The sequence below is a fragment of the Felis catus genome, chromosome A2 (assembly GCF_018350175.1).
Source record: "Felis catus isolate Fca126 chromosome A2, F.catus_Fca126_mat1.0, whole genome shotgun sequence".
NCBI classification, from domain to species: domain Eukaryota; kingdom Metazoa; phylum Chordata; class Mammalia; order Carnivora; family Felidae; genus Felis; species Felis catus.
This window is the reverse complement of record NC_058369.1, coordinates 21,023,942-21,042,871: the sequence shown is the minus strand read 5'-3', so window position 1 is coordinate 21,042,871 and position 18,930 is coordinate 21,023,942. Positions and strand designations below refer to the sequence as shown.

The following is an 18,930-nucleotide window of genomic DNA, read 5'->3' as shown; positions in this document are numbered from 1 at the left end:
ACACTACAGGAGGAGAGAGCCATGGTTTTCACCCAGTTCTGATGGCCTTGCAACCTGAACAGATGCTGGGGCCCTGGGTTGAGGAGGCAAGTCCCTGGAGGGACCCCCTTGGAGGGCTCTGCTCTATGCTTGTTGCATTTGGACAGGTCCAGCAGGTCAAAGCTGCTACCTCTGCCACTTTCCCACTGCTAAGCACATTCACTCTTGAGGCCGCCTCAGCCCCTGACCCTCACCGGTTCCCTGGCAGTCAGTCCTGCGGAGGGGCACTGATCTAAGCAGCTAAGGCTCAGGTGGACTGCTTAGAAAACAACTTTAATGGCTCAAACTCTTTTGTCTTGAGTCTAGTAGTCCAGGGCACAGATGAGGGCCACCCCACGCTTTATCCAGTGTCGCTGGGGCTGGTCGGAGGGGATCTCCACAGCAATGATGTAGTTGGTGGAATGGCCTGTGGTTGATAGTGTTCCTAGAGCAGGCAAGAAGTGGGGAGGGTTAAGTTGTCTGCCACAAGAGCAGAAACGGAAAAGGCAATGGACTCAGCAGACTGAGCTGGGGACAAGCAGGGGTCCTGACCCAAGAGAAGAATCTGCCTGGTGAATGGGTCTGGCTAAGGCTTAGGTCTGCCCAGGGTTATTGTGCCAAGTGAGGACAGCAGTGGGAGAGTTGATGGCACTGCTCTTTCCTTCTTGGACCCAGCCCTGGCTCCGCCTCTCCCCCAAGCCTTAGTTACCCCCCTAAAACTTCATTGGCAGGCTGGGGCTCCCAGGACCCGGGTGGGTCTGCTGAGGGAGGCAAGAGGATGGTGAGCTCAGGGGCCACTTCCCACAGACTGAGCCCAAGCCCTGGGTATCCCTCTACCTGCTGGTGGTCCAGCTCTGTCCTGGCCCGGTCACTGTCAGGAGTGCTGACTGGCCTCTGTGGCCCAAATCTGGGCCCCCACCTGTGGCGTATGCTCCCCCCCACCCCCCCGGGCCCGTACCGGCTCGGGTCAGCGTCTTGTAGATGGGGCACAGGTAGAAGTCCTGGTCCTGGATCTTGCGGTTGGGTGTAGGCAGGAGCCAGATGACAGCCATTTCTGTGTATAGCTCCTTGGGCCGAGATTCGGCCAGCTGGAAGGCCTCAGGGTCCCAGCGGGCCCCTTCCAGGAACAATCCATGGATGTAGCACCCCTCTTGGGGCCTTTTCTTGAGCTCCGACACCGACTGGCGCATTACCTGTGGCGGGCACACAGACAGGCCCCCACATGCATGAACACTTGGAATCTGGGTTAGGATTTGGGTCAGGAGGCACGAACGCCCTCCTGAGAGCCTTGCCTGCCCACCCATCACCCACCACTTTAGCTGGTGTCCTACTCCTAGGAATTTTCGTGGGGCTCATGGCCTCTTCTCGCTTGGCTCTCCCTGCTCCCCAAACCCTACTTGGGGCCCCCGACTGGCAGCCAGCTGTGGCCTTGGCACCCTTCCTGCCTGGGCCATACCCTGGCCTGACCCTGGCTGTGTGCAAACCTTGAAATCAAATGAGATGGTGTCGATGGAGATAACAGACTTGCGGGCAAAGTTCTGCAGTGTTCCTGTCAGGAAGGCCTGGGGGAAGAAGAAGCCACTGATCCAGAAGACGGCTGGGATGCCCCCTTGGATCCAGGTCTGCAGGAAGTCCAAGCGTTGCATCAGGTCCATGACCCATGAGGACAGTGGCTTGAGCGAGGGGTAGGCCTTAGCTTTCCAGAGCTCAGGCACAGTGTTGTTGTACAGGCTGGTAGCCATCAGCTCCAGCTGTGAGGACATCACCACCAGCCCTTTGAGTGCCTTGAGCAGGTCTCGCAGCGTCTGTGTGATCACCTGCAGCAGCCGGTTATACCTATAGGACCAGTGGCAAGGAAGCAGACAGTGGTCTGGGGCCATGTGGCAGTATCTGAAATTTCCCCAGTTGTAAGCCATCAACTGAAAAACAATGGCAGAACATGGGGGCTAAGAGCATAGAGCTGGGTCGGGCAGCCTGGGTACTGATCTCAGCTCTGGTTCTTAGCAAATGTGTAATACTTTTGGGCCCTGGTTTACTCATCTGTAAAGTGGGAACGATACAATGTGGCTGAGTTAGAGGGCGGGCTTCTAGCACTTGGCATGGCACCTGGCCAGTAGTAGCTGTGCTGTCATTTTTCCATAGCCCAGTGGCATCATAACCCAGGACTGGGGGTGGCAGGGGGATTACCGAATGACCTCCTGTACTAGCACTGTGTTCATTGACTCCTCATACAGCACCGGGTACTTGGCTATCACCAACTGCAAGTTGATGGGCTCAGGAGTCTGGAGCAGAATATTGTTGGCCACATCCTCCACTATCTGTGGGGGCAAAGGGACACAGGAAGTCAGGGCCAGCCCCTTAATTCTTGCAGGATTCTATATGCAAGGAGTCCCTTCCCCCAGGGGAGCAGTCAGGATAATGAGTGGGAGACTGGCCCTGCCCAACCCATGGCTCCTTTCCCCTGCTGCCACCTACCTCCTCCCGGCCCTGGCCACCCATGGAGGACGATTTGGGCTGCAGCTGGATGATGGCACCGAGCAGGGCATAGGTCTCATTCTGGGCGAAGGTGATGTTGGCATTGTCATGCAGGCCAAAGATCTCAGGCATGTCATTGAGAGGGAGGCCCTTGATGTAGGAGACATAACCCTGGAGGGTGGGAGAGCCGCCGCTGCAGCCGGTGGAGGGCGCTCCAGTGGATCACAGCTCCCACCTGTCTCCCCTCGTTGTAATCCTTACGCCTCTCCTTAGGGCCGCGTGGCTTCTGAGGCACTGTGTGGGTGGCCTTTGCTTCCCTCCCAGCCCTCTTCTTGCAGCCGTCTGCTCCTGCTCCTTCATTCGGCTGCTCAAATCAGTTGTGCCTCCCTCCTTATATGATGACCTGTACTCTGAACACCCAGCCCAGCCCAGGCCGGCTCCTCACACCTCTTAGCTGAAGCATCATTTCCTCTGGGAGCCCTCCCTGCCTGCAGAACCTGGGCCAGCCTATGACCTTGGAGGAGCTGCCCCTGCCTCCACTGGGTAATTACACTCAGGCAGTGGCTGAGAGGCCAGAGTTCACCTCTCCCCACACAGCCCGAGCTCCAGGGGGCAGGGACTGGGTCCACCCCCCTCACTGTGCTGTCTTTGTGGGGTGGAGTAATCCATGAAAAGGAGCTTGCTGCCCAGGTGTTCATGGCACCCCAGAAGCCCAGCCTGGCAAGCTGCCGGCCCTTGGGGTATGCTCACGTTGAGGTCGTAGGTAGGCTGGATCTGGTGGTAGATGCCTGAGGCGCTGTAGCTGTGCTCGTGGAAGAGCACAGACGGGCTGTAGTAGTCTTCCAGGATGTTCATGACGCAGCGACGGTCCCAGTCGTCGGTGACGCGGCCTCCGTAGTTGATCTCCCCGGCCGTGTACTTGAGGACCTACAGGGTGTGTGGGTGAGGGCCCCCACAAGCACCCAGCGCCACCCTCCCTGGCCCCAGCCTGTCCTCGGCCCACCTTGTATGGGATGTCATCATACTCGTCCAGGAACATCTTGAGTTGGCTGATACAGATGCGCAGGTCCCCATCTGTGAACTCATAGGGGATGTTGAAGCCCAGGGGCCCAAACTTGCGGCGCTCCAGCGCATTCCCATGGAACAGGCACAGGGACAGCAGCAGGGACTTGAACTCCATCACCTGCGAGAGGCAGTGGGGGCAGGGGAGTGAGGGGCGGGGCTGGGTCTGGAGCACGTGGGGTGGGCACACACCCAGTGCCCTTCACCTTGCGGCAGGAGTTGAGGAAGTCGTCGCTGAGGCTGCTGTAGGACTTGAGCAGGTTGGCCTTGACACCACGTGGTGGCTCAATGGTCATCTTGGAGCCGTTTTGCAGGATGGACACTGGGAACTTGTTGCTGGGCAGGCTGGTGAGCCACAGGCGAAAGTCCCGGTGCACCTGGCAGCCACGCTCCATGTGAGCACCGAGACTTCCCCACACCAGGTTCCCTCCCACCAGGAACCTGGGCCACCTGTAGTCTGACCTGGCTGCTCAGACCACTGATTAAGAATATGGGCTTTGGCAAGTCCCAGGATCATCAGTCGTGGGTGAACATGGGCATGTCACTTCACCAGTGGTAACGGTAATTAGGGGAGCCACTTAGAAGATGAATCTAGCTGAGGCCTGTTTCATATGTCACTTCCTGAGTGCTCACTGTGTGCCCAGCTGGGCTGAGTGCTCTGTGGGACAATCTCATTAAGCCTCGTCAGTCCTGGATGGATGTGTTAGTAGTCCCTTCAGCAAAGGAGGTCTTTGGACCTGTGGCAGGCAGGGCAGTGCACCTTATCAGGATTAATGTGCTCAATGAGGCGCTCCAGGGCTGGCATCCAGCTGGGTGCCAGGTGGCAGTTCTGGAAGAAGACCCACTTGCCCCTCTCTATGGAGCTGCGCATCATGGCTTCTGCCCGAGGGCCCTGTGGGGCAGAAGTGCTGAGCGGTGAGGCGCCAACTGGCCCAACCCCCAGGGCCCCACCCCTACCCACCCTGTCCTTACCTGGCCCTGGCCCAGAGAAATGGCAGAGAGCTTCTTGGAGAACTTCATCTCTTCAGCAAACTTGTAGAGGTCAGCAGCGGGGTCAGTGCCAGGCGACAGCACAAAGATGAGGGGTGTGGTGGAGCTGGAGTCTTTGAACACCACTGACAGGTTAGCTGTCTGCAAGCCAGGGAGAGACGCTGAGTCACCTGGGGCTGAGGAAGGGCAGGGACCAGGGCAAGGCAGGGGGTCCTGGGGCTTCTAGAGAGCTCTCAGAGAAGCTTCCTGGTGGGGCCTGGAGCCTCCCAGAGTCTTTGGAGGGCATGACTATGAGTTCCACCCTGACCATGGCTGCAAAATGGTCTGTGAAGGTGTAGCCAGTCCCCTGGGACCCATAGGTGGGGATAGGTCCAGGGCACTGGCTGGTGGCACTTGCCTGGGGCTCAATGAAGCGTGGTTCCAGGTTGGTGGCCACGAAATCCTGCATGGCATTGGTAACCTTGTCCCCACGCAGGCAGCGGAGAACCAGCAGCTTCTGGAACTGGTCCAGGTACTCATCCCAGATGCCAGGCAAGGGCTCCCTGCAACAGCGCCCATGTCTCCCTGAGAGCTGACCTGTGAGGGGGCACTGGCCCCAGGGACTCTGCCGGCTGGATGGCCAGGGAGAGTGGAGTGCCTGGAGGGTACATGGCTGGGAGCACAGAAAAGATGTGGCCACAGCTGCAGGGCAGCCCTGGGTGGCTCCTCAGAGAAAGCTCCTTGCAGGTCTGTTCCTGGGGTCTCACCCCTCCTTGTGCCCACCCTGCCAGGCCCTGGGGCGCAGCTCACCGGTGAGGCTCGGGGCTGTCAAAGATGGCCTGGAATTCTGAGAGGTGCTCTGTGAAGTCATGGGCGAAGTCTGAGAAGGCTGGCAGGTTTGAGAGTGCCAGGATATCTCGCCAGGCCCGGTCTGACAGCCAGTCAGGTGCTGGGTTTTCAGTCATGACCTGGACAGAACCTCCAGACAGGAGGTAGCGCCACTCACTCTGGCAGGGGACAGGGGGAGACTAGTGCCCGGGCCTTGTGACCAGCCTCTGGCACCCCACCCAGCAATGCCTCCCCTGCCACCCCTCAGCCAGAGAAATGGGGTTCTCCCTGGGGGAGGCAGTCGGACAGGTCTGGATTAATGTCCTCACTCCACATTTTCCTGTCTGGGTGTCCTTAGGCAAAAGATGTGACCTCTGAGCTTCAGTTTCCTCACTTTGGGAAGTAGGAAGAATTAGAATTCTAGCTGCTCCACAAAGGGTTTGTCGGGGTTGGAGAGTGTACCCGTTAGCCTGGCACCTGGCACACAGTGAGGCCTCAGGCTGGAGTGGCTGTAACACTCACACTCTTGGATGTGATTTCCAACATGCTGTGGGGCTCATGAGAGCGTGAGTGGGGAGGCTCGGGACGGTCCCTGCTCGCCAGCACACCCATGGCTCTGAGAAGGCTGTGCTCACAGAGCAGCTTGAGCCACAATGAACCTAAGGTCTCCTGGCTGTTGGGAGGAAGGAGCTGTTTCCTGAGGTCTCTGCCCCCTTGCTCTTGCTGTGCCCTGAGGCCCAGCCTTCCCTTTCCTTTCACCCTGTTCTCCCAGGCCCTGCCACAGGCTCCCTCCTCAGGCCATCTGTCCCGAGTCACTGGCCCACCCAGTTCCCTCTCTGCTCATGTACCTGATCTATCTTGGCCTCATTCATCATGATGCGGGCACACAGCAGGAAGGCAAACATCAGCTTGTGCTTCTCAAAGAGGCTACGGCAGACGTTGCTGTAGAGGTTGTAGGTCAGGTGGCGGTTGATGTTGGCAATGCGCTTCTTCAGGTTGTCTGCAGGGCAGGGAGGGGATGGCAAGTGCATGGGGGGAGGTGAGGGAAGCAAGATCCCCGGGGTTCAGCCTAGCCCAGCCAGTCTGCCCTGCAGCCAGAGGGATGGTGTGGGCATCCCCTTGGGGCCTGTGGAATTCCTCGTAGAGGGGCTCTGAGGAGGGTCGGGAGGGGTGTGTGTGTGTTGTTATGTTTGATATGAGAGTATGTACAAGTGAACGTGGACATGATTTTACATGTATGTGCCCACTGTGGAGATGTGGCCACGTGTATCGCATCTGTTTCAGGGTGGGAGCCTCGCATTTGTGTCACCGTGTGCACATATGCCAGGACTACCTGCCCTCTCTGAGTTGGCGATGCCCGAGAGGAAGATGTTGAGAAACCACTCCAGGGAGTACTGGTACATGGGGTCCACGTTGGCCAGGTCAGACACACAGAAGAAAAGGATCTGGGTGCGGACGGCCACGGGTATGTACTCCATTCGCGTGAGGTCAATGTCCTTCTCCGTCTGCTCTGCGATCCTGACTTTGGCCTGGAGGTACAGCAGGGGAGTGGTGGTCAGGCCCAGCTAGACTGGCAAAGAGCGGCAGGCAGAGGTGGGTGGGGACAGGGGTTGGGCCTAGGGCTAGAGGTAGGAGTCGGTAGGCCGGGGCAGGCAGTTGCTGACCTGAATCTCAGCAGCCTTCATCTTGGAAGCCTCCAGAACTTTGATGAGCTCCATGTCATCCACAGGGTTGCCTTCAGAGGAGCTGAGCCTGTATAGGATCTGGTCTTCAATGTCCTTCAGCTCCTGGCGCATCTTGGCATTACTGACAATCAGCTGGTTTTTAGCTTCCTCCAGGTCTGGCCTCTCCTCAGCCACTACTTGGCCCAGAAGCTGGTCCTCTAGACCACTGCCAGGGGCAGGGGACACCATGTCAGCAACACCTGGTAGACCCCAGAGGGCCAGCCTTGAGTCTGCTCACCTATCTACCTGTGGCCCCAGGGCTCCAAGAGCCCAGCATCCCTGCCAGTGTCAGCCGGGGAGGCCTAACCTCTGTCTCAGGCTGCAGGGCTAATGCAGAGCCTGTCTGCAAAGTGACCAGTTCTCAGTGAGACCTGGGTGGCAACCTGGAATCCCAGCAGGGGTCTTTGAAAAACTTCCTGGGCAGGAGGGGGCTGGAGGACTGGTAGGGATCTGCCTTACGGGCGTTTTCACAACCATGTCTGTGGAGAGGTTCGTAGTACCCACTGACATAGAGGCCTGAGCATGGAGCAGGCCTGTGGGCTCTGTGTAGGTGGCCAGCAAAAACCGCAGTGCCTGGGCTCATGGCAGCAAAGCAGGAAGCAGGGCTTGGGTGCAGGGAGCCAGAGTGTGCCTGAGTCAGGACTCTAGGACAGCTCTGGGGGTGAGTGCACAAGGGGCTGGCAAGGGCTGAGCCACAGGGGAAGGGTACCTGGACAAGATGGGGCTAGCACTGACCAGGGAGGCTGAGGGGTCCCAACCAAGGATCAAGGGCTCTTAATCTTGGGGGTGGGGGTTCTTAGCTGGGAGTGGTGGCGATTAAGGGGAGCTGGTGGAGGTGCCAGGAAGGCCTGGAATGCCAGAGTGCCTTGGAAAAAGCCAGTGGAGCCTCTGGGAGAGACCCATTGAGTTTCAGTCTGCGGGTGGGAGCGAGGCAGCCAGGCAGAGCTGATGCTCGGTGTCCGGGGTCTGGGGGCTTACCTGGGCGACAGAGTGAAGTTGATGAGAGTGAGTTTAGTGGAGATCTCAGGCGTGTAGTGTGGGTTGGGCAGCTTGGTGGTAATATACATCCTGAAGTCCTCATGGTAGGGGATCACCGTGTCCCCCAGCTTCAGCACTGTGTTCCCCTGCTGCTTGTATGTCTACATACAGTGGGTGGGATGGGCAAGCACCATGGCCAGGGCTTCACCAGTGAGGCAGGGAAGGGGCTGCTCCCTCCCCTGTCCAGACCGACAGTCTGCCCCCACTCCCTTGCCGCTGCAGGCCCACCTGCTTGAGCAGCACAGGCTCCAGGGCCGGGTCCAGCTCCTCGCCCACGTTCTCCAGAAGGCAGGGCTTGCCGAAGCGGATGGCATTCTCCATGCTGCGCAGGAAGTCTCGGTCACTCAGCTTGAATACATCCAGTCCACTGTCCTTCTCCTGTAGGCACAGGGGGCTAGTGGGGGCTGTGGGGGCTGTGGGGGCTGTGGGGGCTGAGAGCCAGGCTGACCCCCGCTATTGACCCTGCACTTGCTAAGCCCGGCTGTGTGGGGCAGCGGCACCATGCATGGGCTCACCATGTTCTTGATCCATTTGTTGGCCTGGCTCTGAGGGTCAATGAAGTGAGTCCAGCGCTGGGAATACTGGTTGATGACCCCATTCTCCACTGACAGTGTGTCGTTGGGGAGGCCAGCGATCTGTGGGGCACCAGGGGCCAGACTGGGTCAGGGCTCTCACATAAGCAAGGTCAGCTGGGGCATCAGCTACTCCCAGCTTTGTGCTTGGTGATCTCTTCCTTCTTATTATGTCCCCTTCGAGGTGGGGACAGGAGATAGTGTGCACAGCCATCAGCCCACAGGACCCCATACTCTCTCCTGCTTCTAGGCTGGCTCCCAACACCCTCCTTTCTCTGGGCCTCTCTGCCTTCATGCCTACGGAGTCCTCACTCAGTCAGACCATCTCCCCAGAGCCCACATGCCATCGATGTCCTGGCCTATGCTCACCCTTGGCCTCTGCCCATAGCCTCCTGGTTTTCTCCCTGGGCCAACTTTACCTGTCCTTCTAGCTCAGATCTGCAGACTTCCTTAACCTCACTCTGGATGCTGCTCTCCTACCCCAGCCCACTCTTACAAGCACCCCTTGAATTCTCTGCCCACAGTTAGCTAGATCTGTGCCACACTGCGTTCAGCTCTCTCCTCTCCTACACACACCCTTTCGCTGAGCCCAGGCAGGTTCAGGGGAGGCATCTCTGAGCAGTCCCAGGAAAGAGGGTGGGAGGGAAGCAGGAAGCCCCTGGCCCAGCCCAGTCACGCCAGCCCCCTGGGTGGGTACCTGCCATGAGCGGATCTTCACGGGGTTTCCCAGTGTCCCGATTAGCGTGGGCTCAGAAGTGTGTGGGACCTTGTGTCTTGTGAGCTGCTTGACCCAGTTGTCGTAGAGCACTGTGCGATACTGGCCCTGGGGAGATGCCAGACTCAGGACCATCCCACCATGACCCGTGTGATGCCCTCCCACCTCCCTTTGCACACCCGCCCCCCCCCCCCCCCCAGTGCTCAGCCATTGTACACAGAGGCAGAGCTCAGATGTGAAGTGAGACACCCGCACTTGGGTCCCACTCTGGGTGACTTCCTTGGCCCCTTTTCTGTGAAATAGGGGCAATGACAAGAACGCCCACCTGTCAGGGAGACTGTGAGGGTTGAAAAAGATGCACCCAGCAAGCATGGAAGTGCGAGCTCCTATCTCCCACTAGAAAACCAGACCTGCCAGGGAGGGGTTCTGGCTGTTTCATGCACTGCCTTATCCCCTGTGCCTGGAACAGCAACTGGCTCAGACGGGGCACCTGAGGAGTGCTCGTTGAATGAGTAAGTGCAGAAGGAGTGGCCCTCCAGGCTGCCCCTTGTGGAGTGAGGCCTCAAGGTGGGGCCTGTTTGGGGAGGTGAGGCTGCCCCAGGCAGGGTCAGAAGGTTCCTTACTGTGAAGGGGCCCAGGTAGGCCACGAAGCCAGCAGCCAGCAGCACGTCACCAGAGATGTTATCAAGCGTATGCTCCAGGTTCTCCACTGTCTCCTGCCAGCGTACCTTCTCGTCGGACAGCCCGTTGATGAGCTGCAGGGGCAGCCCCGTGGGGTGGGCTGTGGTTGGCCGGGCCGGGGGCTGGGGAGGGTGCGCAGGGCCTTCCCCCGACCCAGGCCCCCCCAGCCCAGAGGCCCTCCCTACGGGGATGTGCGCACCTTGTCTGCGCGGCCCAGCCGCTGCTCACACTGCTCGCACTTCAGCTCCAGTTCCTCCTTCTTGGTGATGCATTCCCGGTACTTGGTCTGCATCGTGGCGATGCCATCCTCCACCTCGCGCAGGCGTTGCTTGGCCTCCTCCAGGATCCTCTGTGTCACCTCCAGGTCATCCTGGGCCTCCCGCAGGGCTTGCTGCCAGCAGAGGGTCCAGGGCTAACTTGTGGCAGGGGCTCTCCCCCTGGAGGCTCTTCCTCCTCTGCCCCCCAGCCGTACCCAGCCCTCACCCGCTTGGGCTCCACTGCCTTGGCCACAAAGTGGTACTTATGCATGGCGCGCACCCACTGGCAGATGGAGGTGCAGGCCTTGGACACCTTGGCGATGGCGGCTGGCTGGAACTCCTCGTTGTCAATGTAAGGCTGGATGGCTTTGATCACTGCCTCCCCAATGTTGTCCTAGGGGAGGGGAACTGTGGGCATCAGGGGGTGCTTTGCAGGGAGGAAGTGATGGTGGGCCCTGCTAAGGAGCACCTTGCTCCTGCTCTGAGTCCCATGTCCCATGTAGGCTTCAGCACAAGTGTCTTCCTTTGGGAATAATCATGGCCCAGAAAGGCTGGTCGGAAGGGGAATTTCTGTGTTCCAGGATTTCAGATAATACAATCAGAGACTTTGTCCTCGAGAAACCACGCAGGCTTGAGGTCTGATGATATGCAAGCCCCATTTAAAATTCATTTAGCAACAAGAGCTATTTCCTGACCGGTGTGGACATGAGTGAGTGACTCTGACGCCCAATCAGGGTCATGTTCAGGGTATTAATCCTCATCCTGAGAGCTCACCACACCCCCAACGTTCCTGTCCCACCGTGGAAGAGTCCAAACCTGTAGTTTAGGATGAGCCCAGTAATCTGCATGGTTCATGAGCTCCCAGAGTTCAGAGCCTGGGACCAGGCAGGGGAGCCTGACCACTGGCTGTGAGTGCTCCTGATTTGGGTCTAATTAGGCCTGTGGGGACTCTGGTTTCTAGACTGATGGAAGAGGAGGAGGAAGGATGGGGAAGTCTATAGGGAGTCTAGCTGCCTATGGGCCATTGTCTCCACCCTCCCAGTGCAACCTGGAGTGTCCGGGGCCTGATACTGACACATGGTGGTGGGGGGTGGCCCGTGTGCACAGGCAGTTGTCCCCTATCCAACTGCTAGGCTGAAGAGGGTCCCCCAAGAGAGTAGTGGGCTCCAGGCTGATCTAACCATGAAGCCACCTCCTGAGAGAGAAAACGGGCATGGACACTAAGAGCCCCAGATAGACAGCAGACAGAGAAACCCAGAGACAGACAGGAGAAGCTGAGCCTCAGCTGAGGCTGAGGGAAAGGCGATGGTTGCACAGACAGTGAAGGTCTAGGCCAAGGCCATGGGGGTCTCAGGGAGGAAAAGGCACAAGAGGGGATCTCCAGGCTACAGAGCTTTGGAGTGACTATGGGTGACATCTTATGGGGACAGGAGCCTGCCTATCGCCCCTGTGGCCACAGGGCTGTGTGTGTTACAAGCAGAGGGAGACAGGACAGAGAATCCTACACCGTGGGGGTGTTGGCTCCTCTCCTTGCTTCCCTGCCTTACCCACTGTCCAGGCTGCACCTGGCATGCTCACCTTGTCAAACTTGAAGAGGCTATCAAGGAAGCGGCCAGGATCCTGCAGCAGCCCCTTGCCGGGCTCCCAGTAGTCGTCCACCTTGGAGCCAGGCTTCTCTCCAGGCACCTTCTTGGGCTTGATGCCCTTCATGATGCACACAGCCTCTATGACCAGCTTCACGCCTGGGGGTGGCCGCTGCATGGCCCGCACCTACAGGTCAGGCCAAGAGTGGGGGAGACCCATCAATGCCTGGATTCCCCCAGGGCAGGGACAGCTGTCAGATAAGGTGGACCTCACCTACCCAGTTCCTACCACCGTTGACAAAATGTTCTCTGAGATGTTCCCTGAGGTCTGCCTCGGCCTGTGGCTCCTGCTGCTCCCCCATATACCCAGGCTTGACCATGGGGCTAGAGGCTGATTTCTTAGGACCGAAAGCCCTCCCCATGTGCTGGCTCAGGGCCTAGGGGCTGGTGCAAGGAGGTAAGGGCAGGCAGCTGGGTTTGAGCCCTATTTCTGCTCACACCTCCCAGCACATGACCCCCAAGGGATGTGGAGAGAGGGGGCCTGGAGGCCAGGGGTGCTAGGCTGGACACCAGGGGGGATTCCAGGGCTGCCTGGCCACCCACCTCAGTCACATCATTCTTGTTGAGGTTGCGCAGGCTGGCCAGGGCCGCATCCAGGGCAGGCAGGGCCTCATCCAGGTCCTTCTGGGCGTCATCAGCTATAGCTTGTGCCTTCCTGGCCTTCTCATTGGCCTTGATCTCCTCTGCTTGCACTGAATTTCGGGTCTCCTGGGCAATGGCTGTGTCCACCTGGAGACCAAAGGCAGGTAGGACCCAGCTGGTGGCATGCCAGGGACACGTGTCCCCACCCCTTTCTCCTTCCTACACACCTCAGTTTCCCTAGGCAGAGGGAAATGAGGGCTGGGATACCCCATTCTCCAAGGGCCCTCTTGGCTATGACAGGCCATGGAGCTCTGGGAATGTAAGAAGCCCATTCCGAGTATTCACAGTGGGCCTGGATTGGGGCTCTGGGCTTTATGTGCTTGAGCACAACTGCCCACCAGGGAAGGACCCCCTAAGCCCTTAGGGTACCGCCATGCAAGACAGAGAAAGGTGCTCCCCCTACCCCCATCACGTTCTTTCCATCTGCTGGCAAACATTTTCAAAACACTGACATTGCAGAGCAGAATGTGACTGCTTCTACCAGAAAGCTGTCATAACGAACATACGAATCTGAGATGTCGGCTGGGAGGACACGGCCCTCGAATTTGGGGATCTCACGAAGACTCAGAGGGAGACTCAGGCAGAGTCCGCACAGCTGCCTGTGGTGGCCTGCCGCTCAGTCTGTGTCATGACTACCACGGCTTGGGCTGCCTCTCTTGCTTTCACCACATCCCCTACCCCAGGGCAGTGCCCAGCATAGAATAGGTTCCAAGCAAACACTTGTTGAATAAACCAATGACTACTGTCTGAGGAAGACAGGCACTGAGAGGCTAAGCAACCTGCAGGGTCAGGCAGCTGGCGATCTTGTGGTTGCATGGGGACACTGAACATCCTCAGACACGGTCAGACATCAGGGAAGAGAGCCAAGGAGCACCCCTGACCTTGATCTGCTCCATGGTGAGCATGGTGTCCTTGGCAGCCTCTTCCAGCAGAGGGCGCATCATCTCCAGCTCCTCCTGCATCTTGGCCACATCTTCTGAAGTTCGCAGCAGCTAGGAGACGGGGGATGCAGAGAGGAAATTAGGTGTGACAGGGTACCAGAAAGAGAGCCGGGGTATGTGCCTGTGTGGCTCAGTTGGTTGAGGATCTGACTCTTGATCTCAGTTCTGGTCTTGATCCCGGGGTCTCGAGTTCAAGCCCGCCGTTGGGCTCCATGCTAGGCATGAGGCCTACTTGGAAAAAAAAAAAAAGACAAAAGAAAGAGAGAGTTGGGCCTGGAGGGGCCTGGGGAGAGGTTCCTGCAGGGCCACAGGCCCTCATGCATGAGTGAGAGGCTGTGGCTGGTTGTCCAGTGAACCCTGGAGGAAGGGAGCCATCCCCTGAATATCTGTGGGGTAACCTGCTTTGGCCTTGCCCTTGTCCAACAGCTTCTGTTTATTTGTTTGTTTGGTAAGGGAGGAAGCCACCCATTTCAACACTGCAGGCTGCTGATGAGAGGGTGGGCTGGGCCTCCCTGGGTCTGGGCTAAGCCAGAGCAGGCAGAATCATGGGCTGTCAGCCATTGCCCACAAAGCCCCACCGTGGCCCACCTTGTCAAGGCCACTCTTCATGCGGTTCTTAGCAGTTTTCAGCTCCTGTTTCTTCTGCCCAATTAGGATGGAGAAAATATTAAGCAGCTCCAGGTAGCTCTTGGGGGTCACATAGTTGTGGCGGGCCAGCTCAGCCAGGTACTCGACACACTTCTTGGCCACCGACTGGTGGATATATACACAAACCTGAATCTGTGGGGTGGGAAACCACTGATGCCAGCAGCAAAGAAAGGGCACCGGGGTGCCCTCAAAGCCACTGCAGCCTAGTCCCAAGGAGGGAGCCACATGTAAGAACCTCAATGTCTCTCACACTCACTGTCTCCTATGATCCTCATAGCCTCCAGGGTCAAGGTCACCTATTCTGCAGAAAATCCCACAACCCAGAGAAGTCAAGGGGCTTGTTTAAGTTCACACAACTGTCAAGGGCAGGGCTGCCTTTAAATGGACTCAGGTCTCTCCCAGATCTTTCCCTGGTCACAGCTCCCAAGACCTGCCTCTCCCTGAGAATCCTAAGGTGGGACCCCCCCTTCCTTGGAGGCTGGGCCAGGGGAAACAGAGGGCCCAAGGCCTCAGCATATCTGGACAGGGAAGTGGACTCACTCTAGCTCTTGGACCTCAGGTGACCACCACTCTCTCAGTTTGGACCAGACAGATCTAGTCCCCCATCCATGGTCTTTGGTTGTGTCAGGGGGCTCTGTGAAGAAAGCTGCCATAAAGATCTCAGGGAACAAAACAAACAGTGACTGTGAAGTGTGTGTCCAACCACCTATGTCACTGAGACAGTCTTGTGGCACCCCCATTATACAGATGAGGAAACAGGCTCAGCACAGGTAACTCACCTGCCCAAACGCCCATCAGTGTTGAGCCTGGGTGAGAGTCCCAAGCCTAAACAGTTCCCCCACGACAGCTTGCTCCTCACCAAGACACCTACCAGTCCTCCAATTACTTCAGAGGTGGCTTCCAGTTCTGGGATCTCGTTCAGGGACATGGTGGCCACAGACTCCAGGGCCTCAGCTGGCCATTCGTTAAACCAGTCAATGGTACAGCAGTTGACCAGCGAGGGGAATTGCCTCAGGCGGGCTCGGAAGACCTCTCCTATGGGGCTGGGGGGCCAGGAGTCCAAATGAGATGCTGACTTCCACCCCCAGGAGCCCAGAACCCTCCCCACAGCAGGCTGCGATGACTGCTTGTACCTCATGCACAGCACCACATGGATGTTGCTGCGCACACGCCCAGTGTAGGCGGCCATGAGGTTGGCCTTGGTGGGCTGCAGGCCCTGCTCCTGGACATATGGCCGCATGGTGTTGACAATCTGGTCCTGCTCTTCTGAGGTATAGAGGTTGGGAATGTCACCCGAGTTCAGGACGTTGTTGATGTCCTCCAGGAAAGACTCATTCTTGATCTGGGGAGAGATGAGAGTGCAAAAGCTAAGCCTTGATGATGGCCCCTGGGCGTTGGTCTCCCTGGACCTTCACAGCAGCCCCATTTTACAAACCTGGGCAGAGAAGCCCAGGATCATACAAGTGACCCCATAAGTCATAGTCTAGGACTCATATCCGGGTCTGCCCTATAGCAGAGACTCTGAACATCACCACTGGGCTGTGAAAGAGCCTTGGGTCCTGGGTAGGAGATGTGGCACCTTACTCCTCACTTTTCAGGCCACTCCATGCCTGTTTAGTCCTCCTGTTTACAGGAGAAAACCAGGCCATGGGCAGAAATAGGTCCTTACCAGATGACATGAGGGGACCCTGGGGTAGAAGCAGGGCTGGGAACAGAGAGGACTCTGCACAGGGTGGGATATATTTCAGGACTTCAGCCTTGGCCCAGTTCTGACCCTTAGCCAGGTTTAAGTGCTGCTGTATTTGTCTTGAGACCCCAAAGCCACAACCTCACCTTCTCTTAAGAGACCTAGTAACAGTACTCATGCCTAGGGAGCTCTAGAGGGAGCAGCCCCTAAATAGAGCACCACGGGCACAGCACTTTGGGCACAAGTCCTGTGGTCCTTAAGGTGGGAAGCCTTTGGCCAGTGAGTGTGGCGCCATTTGTGGTCAGCCATGGTGCCAGGGGCCTTCTTTACCCTTAGGGTTTAGTAGTGATCTATATCTCCCTAACCCTGATAGGCTGGGTTTGGCCCCACGCACCTGACCCACCCAACTATGGGCTCCCTCACCCCTAGTCCCAGCTGTCCCTCAAAACAGCCACCCCAAATGACAGTGACCTGGGATTGAAGGACTGACCACCTTATAGGATACCACACTGGGATGGGGTTATAGCCACCCCACCCTGGACCCTGCCCATTGCCTATGGCAGTGGCACCTGGGTGTCGGAGAACAGGAAGGTGATGGGCAGGCTGTACAGGCCAGCCTTGAGCAAGACCTTCTTGACATCTTCACGCCACTCGGTCATGCCGTAGTTCTTGGATAGCTCAATCTGGAAGCACTCGTACTCAGCCCTAGAGACAGGAGTTTGGGTGGAGGCCTACCAGAGCTTGAGGCCAAGTGCTGAGTGGTGGGTGCCCACACCCCACCCCAGCCATCTGGAGTCTGGCCCCCTTCCTGGGCAGATCTGCAGACTCTCCAGGCCCTGAACATGCTCTCTTGCCTTCAGACCTTGGCTTAAGCTGTTCCCATGGCCTGGAATGCCCTTTCCTTCCATCCTCCCAGCTCTGATTCTGAGAGAAAGCCTATAGCCGTCTCATCTAGGAATCCCTCTTGGATGTCTGCAGCCACATTTCCCTCCCCACAGCACCACAGGGTACTGCTGTTGCCTCTCCTTGGGGCCTAGTTCCTGTTCCCAGTGTGTTCAGAAGCCCATGGCTGGGGGTCCTGGCCCGGGGCGGCCCGAGGCTCCCCCATCTGTGGAAGAACATAAATGGAACCAATAGCCTGCCACCAGCCACCCACTGCCCACCATGTCTGGGGGCCCTCACATGTGCGAGGCCAGCCGAGTGAGGGAGCTGCGGCCACTGCCACCCACACCCAGCAGGAGCGCGTTGCCCAGCGCCTGGCGCAGGGTGCGGCTGATGCGGCAGATGTGGCTCATGGCATCCATGAAGAGGACCAGCTTCAGCTTGGCTGTGTTGATCTGGTTGTAGTCCTCCATGTACTCCTCAATCACCTGCATCATCTGGGGCAGGGAGGATGGGGAGATCTGGGTCCTCTCTCGGTCTCTGTGAACCAGGGCCCCCAACAGAAAGCACACCCCTTCCTCTGTGCTTGGAAGAGCGCTGTGCCTTCAGAAGCCAGTTCCACCTACATAAGGCCCGACCTGTTGGATACACCAAGGCCTGAGGCATGGGGTCACAGCCCTGTCTGTTTCCTCTGGGTTTTAACAAGTGTACTGACCCATGACTCTGGTGGGAGCTCCTAGGAACAAGGAGGGGATGTGTGTGGAGGGAAACCATCAGGAAGGCCACGCCAGCCACGCAGCTCTGAGACCCCTGACGGGGTCTCTTCCATATCTCCCTGGGGTCATGACTCAGACTTATGACCCCAGGGGCCCTGCTGCCCCTCTGAGGGCAGGATGATAGCCCCTCCAACAGGTACAGCATGTCCCTGTTTACAGAGCCCGTCTCAAATGAACCACAGGCTCATCCTCAGAGGTGGGCCAACGAAGGCCTGCTACACCCTTTTGACAAAGGAAATGAGACCCAGAGAGCCAAGTGCTGGCCTTCAAAGTCAGTGTCCTGACCCTCCAGCCACAGCACGCAGGTCTGTTAGCAGTGCTGCAGAGGGCCTGGGTCCCGGGGGGCAGCATGAAGGGCCCCAGGAGGAGTAGGCCTCAGCCGGGCCCCTCACCTTCTTCTCGCTGGTGATGAGCTCATAGGACTTGACATCAGAGCCTGGCGACATGAAGTCCCCATAAAGGATGGGCTGGAAGGGACAGACCTCAACAAAGGCCACGTCCCAGTACTCCATGTGGCTCTCCAGTAGTTTGTCGAACCAGCCACGGTCCTCCTCGTTCACCAGGCGGTCGCGGAACACGCGGCAGCTCTCATGGTACCACAGTCGTAGCAGCTGTACCTTGTCCTGCAGCCATCCTGGCATCAGCACCTGCCTCTTCCCCCAGAGTCCCGGGCAGGGCTGCACACAGGGCAGCCGGCCAAGGACCACGTCCTGCATGGGGCTGTGCCTCACGCCTGTGCCTCTCCACCCCCAGATCCAGTCTCAGAAGGCCAAGTGCCTACTGGGACCCAGCTCCACTAGGGCCCCCACGATTCCTCAAACCCCAAGCTGGGGAGGAATGCCCAATTCTCCTTCCTAACGCCCCACATCTAGCCACTCAGCAAGCCCCTCAGATTCTGCTCCCATTTCTATGTCTGTTGCCACCTCCATCCCAGCTTTCCTGCCTCTCCCTGGGTGAGTAGCTGACCTTCAGGAAGCTCCCAGGCCCTTCTCTCTACCTCTTTGGCTATAGCTTGGCCAAGGCCAAGTCTGGCATCTGTCCTGTTCACTGAGTCTCCCTGTGCAGACCAGGCTCTGCACGCACTGACCAAACCCACCCCCATTCCAAGTGCAAATCTGTCTCCCACCCAAACCCATGGTTCCCATCACCTTCAGGATCCTGCGGCCCCCACAGCTCACAGTCTGCCCCAGCCCACCCAGCACACCAGACAGCCCACTCCCTGCTACAGTCCTGCTCTTTCCACTGGAGCATTTGTTTCCTGGAGTGCATCCCACTCATTCTTCCTCCCAAATCTTCTCCCACACAGGGCCTCCAACAGGAACCTTTCTCTCCCTTTCTTTGCCCTGGCTCCCTCTTTTGTGTGAGCCCCAAC

The 18,930-nt window shown here is 58.1% G+C and overlaps 1 protein-coding gene across 1 annotated transcript in view; it reads right to left on the bottom strand.

Annotated features, from left to right (window-relative positions):
- Positions 1-293: 293 nt before the first annotated feature.
- The window catches only part of DNAH1 (dynein axonemal heavy chain 1), a 76,631-nt gene continuing 57,994 nt past the window's right edge, over positions 294-18,930 (bottom strand). Inside the window, 31 exon segments of the mRNA XM_045051061.1 lie at positions 294-463; positions 977-1,211; positions 1,503-1,854; positions 2,206-2,336; positions 2,494-2,664; positions 3,244-3,420; positions 3,497-3,676; positions 3,762-3,932; positions 4,316-4,447; positions 4,528-4,686; positions 4,943-5,087; positions 5,335-5,531; positions 6,201-6,352; positions 6,686-6,881; positions 7,017-7,242; positions 8,055-8,215; positions 8,343-8,492; positions 8,630-8,749; positions 9,384-9,509; positions 10,025-10,156; positions 10,282-10,473; positions 10,566-10,733; positions 11,918-12,109; positions 12,526-12,711; positions 13,506-13,616; positions 14,154-14,345; positions 15,085-15,256; positions 15,347-15,555; positions 16,470-16,605; positions 17,083-17,279; positions 17,951-18,181. Of these exon segments, the coding sequence (XP_044906996.1) occupies positions 342-463; positions 977-1,211; positions 1,503-1,854; positions 2,206-2,336; positions 2,494-2,664; positions 3,244-3,420; positions 3,497-3,676; positions 3,762-3,932; positions 4,316-4,447; positions 4,528-4,686; positions 4,943-5,087; positions 5,335-5,531; positions 6,201-6,352; positions 6,686-6,881; positions 7,017-7,242; positions 8,055-8,215; positions 8,343-8,492; positions 8,630-8,749; positions 9,384-9,509; positions 10,025-10,156; positions 10,282-10,473; positions 10,566-10,733; positions 11,918-12,109; positions 12,526-12,711; positions 13,506-13,616; positions 14,154-14,345; positions 15,085-15,256; positions 15,347-15,555; positions 16,470-16,605; positions 17,083-17,279; positions 17,951-18,181 (5,421 nt within the window). The 3' untranslated portion in view covers positions 294-341.